Source organism: Trichechus manatus, unplaced genomic scaffold, assembly GCF_000243295.1.
Source record: "Trichechus manatus latirostris isolate Lorelei unplaced genomic scaffold, TriManLat1.0 scaffold00159, whole genome shotgun sequence".
Classification (NCBI taxonomy): Eukaryota; Metazoa; Chordata; class Mammalia; order Sirenia; family Trichechidae; genus Trichechus; species Trichechus manatus.
This window is the reverse complement of record NW_004444095.1, coordinates 5,957,798-5,967,534: the sequence shown is the minus strand read 5'-3', so window position 1 is coordinate 5,967,534 and position 9,737 is coordinate 5,957,798. Positions and strand designations below refer to the sequence as shown.

Genomic DNA, 9,737 nt, shown 5'->3' with positions numbered 1-9,737 from the left:
CTCACATCAGCAACCCACCTTGATCGCATGTCTGCATTTCGTATGCCTCATGTTGGATGGTAGTGAACTGGGGCTAGGGGGTGTGAGGCATAGCATCAGTAGATACAGTGACATGCAAATGGCAGTGGCAGAGGAAATGGCCATGGCGTTTCTAATTACAGATGCCTACCTGGTTCCTTTGAGTGCTGAACTGCTGGCATTGACTTTTCAATTTAGGAAAATTATTAAGACAGATTATAGTTATCACTTCCTCTGAATTACATGGTGCTTTTCAAAATGCCCTTCAGTAGTTTGTTTATTGGTGTAGTAGTGTTTTCAAATTGAATAAAATTAAAACTGAAGATTTCCAGAACAATGGGCCTTACTTAAATCAACATGATTGTGTGTTTTGGAACTCAGAAATAACCCTTCTATAATTAACTCATGTTTATCTTCCACAAGAGAATATGATGAAAAACGTTTCCACTTGAGTCAGATTGCCATTGATTCAGTTCTTTACGGACAAAATACGTAATCTTTTTTTACTCTGACCCAGTGAGAGTGGCAAGTGATAAACTTTTCACCTGAGACACTCAGTGAATTAAACTTTTCCTGCACAGGAGACAATATGAACTGGCAATCAAGTGAAAAAGTCCCTTTGAACCCACTACCTTCCTTCCATCTGAGGCTGTTCGCCCAATAACTTTCAAGTGGGAGGGCAGCTGGGTTAACTCGAGATTTTTAAACTCGAGTCATATTTTCACATGGCTGCCTCATTATTTAGTTAAAAGTTGTGATTATCCAGAATACCAGACATTGTCAGATTTATATGGAGACACTAAAGCCACTTATAAAGTGTGTCGTTTTATTCTTTCAACAAATGTTTTTCGAGCATCTCTGAATATCTCTGGCACGGTTTTACATGCTGAGAAAGAGTGATGAACAATAAAAACAGGGTTCCTGTTCCCATGGAGTTAACATTCTAGTGGAGTTAGAAAACAAACAAATTATCAAAATGAGATGTTTAATGGGAAGTTTTTCTGTTGTCTTGGATTTTCAAATAAACACATAAACCAGAGAACCATAGGTAATTCTATCTCTAACTTATGAAAGGGGTTGCAGTATCATTTACTTAGGACTTGCTCAGTGTATTAGTTAGCGTACTACTCTAGATGATATAAGAAATAAACCCCAGATTTTCAATGGCTTAACACAATAATTGTAACAGTTTGATACATTAGTTACAGGCTGCTGAGTGGTATCCTCTATGTTGTGATTCAGGGAGCCAGGCTCCTTCCATTGTGTGGTTCCATCGTCCGTTAAGGACGAAGAGGCCTCTGCGGATAGTTGGAGGAAGAGGAAGGAGAGAGAGTGAATTTCCAATAGGTTCTTAATCTCCCTGCATGGAGTAACATATGTCAAGTCCATTCACATACCATTGGTGAGAACTAGTCACATGACTGTTCCTGGGTGCAAGGAGGTCTAGGAAGTGTAGTCTCTGGTTGGACAGCTGCTTCCCTATGACATCTTCATACTGTGAAGGGGGAGCACAGATTGTCGGTAGACAGTGAATGTTTCTGCCACATCAAGGGAGGCCAAAAACCTTTAGCTTATCACCCACTTCTAGCCTATACATGAGATGGTCAGAGACTGATTAGGAAGAACAGGGTGGTTTCTTGGAAGGAAAGTGTCATCATAGTCATGAGTACTTTCTCCCTTTCCTTTCCACCTACCACAGTCCAAGTGAGCTTGACTGGCTTCAATAAAACTGCACAAAGACAGAAGGGGAGGTATCTTCTATAAGGAGAGGAAGCTGATGGGTTAATCCCCACTGGCTTATGCTGAGCTCCTGACATCACATTACATCATGGAGAGGGAGGATGACTATCAAGGGAGCAAGCTGTATTTCCACTGACACAAGACAGCACCTCCTGGGTCAGAGTGTATTCTACTCTGTGAAAGGAGGCTGGGCTTTGACAGTCTTGAAAGGACTTGGCCCAAGAATACAGTCTGCTAGGAGGAGAGGACTGTGTAAGGAGGAGTCTGTGTGAGGTAATGCAAGAAAGAGGAAGACCCCGTAAAACCAAATGAGACTAACGAGGTACAGGAGTTCAGTGACAAGGGCCAGAAAGCAGAAGGGGACAAGGAAGCTGGTGATAGGGAACCCAAGGTTGAGTAAGTATATTGTTGATGTGTTGTGAGATTGTTAACTATTGTCATAGGGCAACATTTGTAGTAACTGTTAAATGTGAAACTATTTTGTTCTGTAAGCCTTCATCTTAAGTGAGAATAACAGCACAATTCGAAGAGCATAGTCAATGTCACTGAACTGTGCATGTAGAAATTTTTAAAATGGTGTATCTTTGGCTATGTGTATTTTCACCAAAAAAAAAAAAAAGGTTGAGAAGTTAGAGGGTTGACATGTTGTGGAGTTGTTAACCAATGTCATAAAACAACATGTGTACTTCTGTTTCATGAGAAACTATTTGTTCCGTAAGCCTTCACCTGAAGTACAATAAAAAAAAGAAGAAAAAAAAAGAAAGGAACAGAGAAGGAATTTAGAAGGTCAACTAGAGAAGCTCAACCAGCATAATTTGTATCAACAGCATAATTTGACTTTTTAGTTCAGATTGTCTCTGCTACTTGATACTAATGTAAAGTGTTACTCAAATTGCTTTTTTTCTGGATCAGCAGCAGCATTACATGGAGCTTTTTAGAAGTATAAATTCTCATTTCCTATACTGCAAACCCTGGTGGTATAGTGGCTAAGAGTTACAGCTGCTAACCAGAAGGTTGGCAGTTTGAATCCACCAGGCACTCCTTGGAAACCGTATGGGGCAGTTCTGCTCTGTCCTATAGAGTCGCCCTGTCCTATAGGGTTGCTGTGAGTCGGAATTGACTCGATGGCAACGGGTTTTGTTTTTTTTTTTATTTATACCAGATCTACTGAATCAAAATATCTGGTGCAGGGGCCAGAAGTCTGTTTTAACAAACTTTTCAGGTGATTCTTATGCACAACTGTTAAAGTAAACACTGCAAAATGGACCTTAGAGTAATAATGGTAGTGGAGAAAAATATTTTTTTTAAATGTATTTACCAAAAGCTTCCTTAGCCTTTAGTTACGTGGATCTCTTTGCAGTGTTTGCTGTTGAAAAACTGTCACCGAAATGTTAACCGTTTACCAAGACTAATCAAGGAAAACATATAAGAGATTAAAAATTGGTGAGATGCATTCAATAGTAGATCAAGTGGATCAAGAAAAAAAAATGGAAGAACAAATGGCCTTATTTTGTATAACAGTTTTCTTTACATTTGCTTCCATAGAAAAATGACTCTTCGGACACTAAGAGCTGCTTATATATTTATTCTGTAATTCTAGGAAAGCGTGTGCATTGAAATACCTCTCTCAAATCCAGAAGACAGAATTATTCACTTAGATGTCCAATTAACAAATCCGGCCCTTAGTGGACTCAAGAGACTTACACTGAATCCACTAGAATTTGTCAACTATGTTGCCAGGTATTCTCCAGCGACTACAGGCTGTAGTGAGGAAAGGTATGGTTTGCATGTTGCATATATATTTCATTGTTAATTCCTTGAAATAGGCTTTTAAAATTATCATTATTTCTTTGTATGCTATAATCATTAAGATTATACTTGCTCATAGTTTTAGCTTTGTGAAATTGCATTCCTTGATAAAAATGTACTACTTTAGAATTACCTTTCCTTTTCTTCAGTGCAAAAAATTATTTCTTGAAATATCACATCAAATAATTAATTCCTAAATTTCTCCTACACCCCCCTCTTTCACTTAATTTGCATGACCTAAGTCTTTCTAGGTTTAAATCTGAACCAAATGAAAATGATTTCACAAGGACTAGGGATGAAACTTTCAATTTCCTTGATGAAAAAAGTTTATATATTCTCCATTAAAGAGAAATTATCCATTTGGAGAAAATTAAAAAAATTAAATTAAGAATGCTATACTATGCTGAAAACCCATGTATGTGTGTATGTGTGTGTATCCACACGTATATACATATATATGTATATCTGTATATATCCACACATGTATATATTAGCAGTGTAATGACAAGTGTACTTATAGTATGTTAATTGTGAAAAACTTTCTTTGCACTGTAGATATATAAGTGCACATAAGAATATATAACCTCTATATTCATAATTAGTATAGTAAAATAATCAACTTTATTTGTTTAAAAAGTAATATTCAATTTATTATCATTTTAAAGACTATAATTGACTTAGCATTGGTTTGTACAATAAATTTCATTATTATTCTACATGAAAATGCCCTTTGCCAGTTTATATCTTTTTTCCAAGTAATGATAATTCTTACTGGTACTTGTAGCACAGTAGTATCATATCATTGAAACAAAATAATTGTTATTTTAATAAATGGATGAATAAATGAATACATTTGTGAATTTTTTTTTTTACAAAGTGGAGCATGAATATAAGAATATAACATATTGTAACAGGCACTATTTTGATAGATTAGAAATGTAGGCTGGTCTTGTCTCCCTATTGTGATTATATGGGCTTTGTGAGCAGAAATGGAATCTTGGATTTTCTTTATCAGCATACATTTAAAGACATAATCTTAGCCAATATTCCTTGACTGCCTACTCTGTTGTTGTCACTGGGCCCTGTATTTTATACACGTAAACACATAAAATTCCCATAAGAGGTAGGAATGATTCTTTCCATTTTATAAATGATAAAATTGAAGTTCAAAGAAATTAAGTGGCTTGTCCAAGGTTACACATATATAATGGGTGACAGAGCTGATATACCAGCCCAGGTATACTTTTAAATTATCCCAAGCCCTTTCTCCCCTAGAGCTCAGCACATGCTGATTATAAAGGAAACCCACCAGAGCTGCGGGTTACTTGATCTTCATGTGGAAATATACATGTGTTCAATTCAACAAACTAAAATCAATTTAATCACAGTTAGAAATCAGGACTTTTCCTGTTATAGCTCCTGCAAGGCATTTAAATTACTTATGTTTAAGCATTTTTCATTGATTCAGCAGGCATTTATTAAACAGATATTAATGACCATGACCGTGTTTTTCTTGGGTAACAAATGATGACATGATTTTCTCACCACAAAAAGAGAAATTTAAAAATGTATCCACAATGAGAGTAGAATATGTCATGGAGCAGTTGTCAATTAATGTATTTCAAACCACCTGTTTCTACCAAAGGAGCCCTGGTGGCATAGTGGTTAAGAGCTCGGCTGCTAACCAAAGGGTTGGCAGTTTGAATCCATCAGCTGCTCCTTGGAAACCCTATGGGGCAGTTCTGCCCTGTCCTGTAAGATCGCTGTAAGTTGGAATTGACTATGAGTCCATTAACTATGAGTCAGAATTGATTTGAAGGCAATGGGTTTGGTTTCTACCAATTTGGAACGTTTTTTCTGCCAAATTTATTATACAAATTTATTTGCATAATAATATTTATTATTTTATTGTTATTATTATTATTTATTGTACAAATTTATTATACAAATTAAAATCACTGACAAGATTTCATATATTTCTTTCCACCAGTGTTATTTTTCAGCCTGATGTAACTCTAGAGTTCTGGTATTTACTAAGATTAACTATTGAATTACCAAAACCAACCAGGATGCCAGAAGTACAGTGTGACCTTGGAAAGTAAGTTGATTTAATAGATAAAATTATTTCATGCAAAAAAATAGATAATCTAACAGTATTTTACAATACATTTAGTATTTGAATAAAAAATAAAAATATTTTCAATAACTACTTTTCTTTTCCAGAGTACATTTGATATGTAGACTACCCTGTAGAAAACTTGGTTAATGCCATTTTCCCTCGAGATATGACCATTCATATTGTCAAACCAACAAAACAAAGATGGAGTCATTTAAACAAATGTTTATTAAGTAGCTAAATCTGCTAGCAGACGCGCAGTCTGCCCAAATTTGGTGTGAAGTTCTCACTTAGAAAGGAAAGGGAGAAAGAGCTTCTAACACAGAAATTCTAGGTGATTGGTTACGTGAGAAGTCTTTAATTTTTGAGAAAGGATTATAAAAGCAGGGAAAGAGAATTCATTGAGTATTTTGAGAAATTCTCCACTTATCATTGGTTTGGCTTCGGTTGACTGAGTCAGAGAGAACCTAATTGACAGGCTGATACAAGCCAGACTTTCTGAGTCACAATTAGCGTCCTTCACAGTTAAGGGCCTGCTATCTCTTGTGAGAAGTCTGACTTTATCCAGGACACCTAGCATAAATTTGATGGTGCATTGAAATACAGCCCTTAAGAAATACTTGAAACTGCTGTGAGGTTAGCCAAATATAATGGCTTGAACACTTAACAGTATTTATTCATTTAGGTGTTCAACTGCTTATTACATGTCTAGCACCCAGTTTGGTGCCAGTGAATAAGGATAAACAAGTCACCATAGGACTTCCTTTTTTTTTTTTAATGAAAAATACTTTGAAGAGTATTTGCTCTAGTGGGAAAATCAAAACCTTTTCTTACCACACCAAAGGAGCCCTGGTGGTGCAGTGGTTAAAAGCTACAGCTGCTAACCAAGAGGTCAGCAGTTTGAATCCACCAGCCACTCCTTGGAAACCCTGCCGGGCAGGGCAGCTATAGGGCAGTTCTACCTGGCCCTATAGGGTTGCTATGAGTCGGCATTGACTTGAGGCGTTGGATGTGGATTGGTTTTGGTTCCACACCAAAGGAGCCCTGGTGGCACAGTGGTTAAGCAATCAGCTGCTAACCAAGAGGTCAGCAGTTTGAATCCACCAGCTGCTCCTTAGAAACCCTATGGGGCAGTTCTGCCCTGTTCTATAGGGTTGCTAGGAGTTGGAATCGACTAAACGGCAATGGGCTTGGCTTGGTTTTTTTTTTTTTTTTAATGTTATAGGATTTTATTTAAATGTATTTCAAAAACCATAAAATAGTGGTTACATGGGGGACAGGAAAAAGTGATTATAGAAGGGGAATTGAGGATTCTTCTGGAGTGTTCTTTATGTTTTCTTTTTTTTAAAATTTTTTTATTGTACTTTAGGTGAAAGTTTACAGAACAAATAGTTTCTCATTAAACAATCAGTACACATATTGTTTTATGACATTGGTTAACAACCCCACAACATGTCAACACTCTCCCTTCTTGGCCTTGGAGAACCTTTTTTTTTTTTTGGTGAAAATATACATAGCCAAAGATACACCATTTCAAAAAATTTCTACACGCACAGTTCAGTGACATCGATTACGTTCTTCCAGTTGTGCTGCTGTTCTCACTATCCTTTTCCAAATCATTCCATCACATTTGTCTTCAACTCACTGTCCCCTAGGATTCCCATCAAACCATTTGAGTTTCTGTTGTCAATTTGATCTCACATAGATAATTCTTTTTTGTTGTTGTACTTTAGATGAAGATTTACAGAACAAAATAGTTTCTCATTAAACAGTTAGTACACATATTGCCCTATGACACTGGTTAACAACCCCACGACCTGTCAACATTATCCTTACTCAACCTTGGGTTCCCTATCACCAGCTTTCCTGTCCCCTCCTGCCTTCTAGTCCTTGTCCTTGGACTGCTGTGCCTCATTAGTCCCGTTTTGTTTTATGGGGCTGTCCAATACCTGGCTGAACGGCGAACCTCGGGAGTGACTTCACCACTGAGCTAAACGGGTGTCCGGGGGCCATAATCTCGGGGTTTCTTCAGTCTCCTTTAGGGCAGTAAATCTGGTCTTTTTTGTGTGTGTTAGAATTTTCTTCTGCATCCTTCTCCAGATCTGTCCAGAACCCTCTGTTGTGATCCCGGTCAGAGCAGTCATTGGGGGTAGCCGGGCACCATCTAGCTGTACTGGACTCAGGCTGGTGAAGGCCTTGGTAGCTGTGGTCTATTAGTCCTTTGGACTAAACTTTCCCTTGTATCCTATTCTCTTCATTCTCCCTTGTTGTCAAAGAGGTGAGACCAGTGGAGTGTCTTAGATGGCCACTCACAGGCTTTTAAGACCCCAGACACTACCCACCAAGGTAGAACGTAGAACATTGTCTTATAAACTGTGTTATGCCAATTGAGCTAGATGTTCCCCAAGACCATGGTCCCCACAGCCCTCCGCTCAGCAATTCAGTCCCTCAGGGAGTTTGGAAGTGTCTATGTAGCTTCCATGACCTTTCCTTGTACAAGTTGTGCTGGCTTCCCCAGTATTGTGTACTGCCTTACCCTTCACCAAAGTTACCACTTATCGATTGTCTATTTAGTATTCCCCCCAACCCCTCTCATCCCTTGTAACCAACAAAGATTGTTTCTTTTTGTGTGTAAACTTTTTCATGAGTTTTTACAATAGAGGTTTCATACAATATTTGTCTTTTTGTGATTGACTTATTTCATTCAGCATAATGTCCTCCAGTTTCATCCATGTTATGAGATGCTTCAGAGATTCATTGTTGTTCTTTACTGCTGTGTAGTACTCCACTGTGTGTATGTACCACAGTTTGTTTATCCATTCATCTGTTGATGGGCAGCTAGGTTGTTTCCATCTTTTTGCTATTGTGAACAATGCTGAAATGAACATGGGTGTGCTTATGTCTATTCGTGTGACGGCTCTTATTTTGGATATATTCCTAGGAGTGGGATTGCTGGATCGTATGGTATTTCTATTTCTAGCTTTCTAAGGAAGTGCCATATCATTTTCCAAAATGGTGGTATCATTGTCTTAGTGATCTAGTGCTGCTGTAACAGAAATACCACAAGTGGATGGTTTTAACAAAGAGAAGTTTATTTCTTTACAGTAAAGTAGGCTGAAAGTCCAATTTCAGGGTGTCAGCTCCAGGGGAAGGCTTTCTCTCTCTGTTGGCCTTCTCGTCAATGTTCCCCTGGACTAGGAGCTTCTCCACGCAGGACCCCAGGTCAAAAGGACGTGCTCTGCTCCAGGCACTGCTTTCTTGATGGTATGAGGTCCCCCCTGTCTCTCTGCTCACTTCTGTCTTGTATATCTCCAGAGATTGCCTCAGGACACAATCCAATCTTGTAGATTGAGTCCTGCCTCACTAACACAACTGCCGCGCATCCTCCCTCATTAACATCATAGAGGCAGGATTTACAACATAGGAAAATCACACAATACCTGGAATCATGGCCCAGCCAAGTTGATACACACATTTTTGGGGGGACATAATTCAATCCATGACAATCATTATGCATTCCCACCAGCAGTGCATAAGAGTTCCAATCTCCCCGCAGTGTCTCCAACATTTGTTATTTTCAGTGTTTTTGATTTGTGCCACTAATGCCAGGGTGAGATGGTATCTCATTGTGGTTTTAATTTGCATTTCTCTAATGGCTAGTGATCTGGAGCATTTCCTCATGTTTCTGTTGGGTGCCTGAGTGTCTTCTTTGGTGAAGTCTTTGTTCAGTTCCTTTGCCCATTTTCATCGGATAACTTGTCTTTTTGTTGTAGAGGTGTTAGATTTTCTTGTAGATTATAGAGATTAAACCTTTCTCTGACTTGTAATGTCCAAAACTTTTTTCCCAGTCTGTAGGTTCTCCTTTTACTCTTTTGGTGAAGTCTTTTGAAGAGCATAGGTATTTGATTTTTTAAAGATTCCAGTTATCTAGGTTATACTTATGGTTTGTATCCTGTTAATGCCCTCTATTAGGGCCTCTAGCATTGATCCTATTTTTTCTTCTATGAATGTTCTAGTTTTTGGCTATATATTTAGGTCTTTGATCCATTTTGAA

At 38.0% G+C, this 9,737-nt stretch overlaps 1 protein-coding gene across 1 annotated transcript in view; it reads left to right on the top strand.

Annotated features, from left to right (window-relative positions):
- The window catches only part of CFAP47 (cilia and flagella associated protein 47), a 431,188-nt gene that overhangs the window by 297,629 nt on the left and 123,822 nt on the right, over positions 1–9,737 (top strand). Inside the window, exons 52-53 of the mRNA XM_023740562.1 lie at positions 3,359–3,534; positions 5,558–5,665. Coding sequence (XP_023596330.1) covers positions 3,359–3,534; positions 5,558–5,665 — 284 coding nt within the window. The remainder of the gene's footprint in view (positions 1–3,358; positions 3,535–5,557; positions 5,666–9,737) is intronic.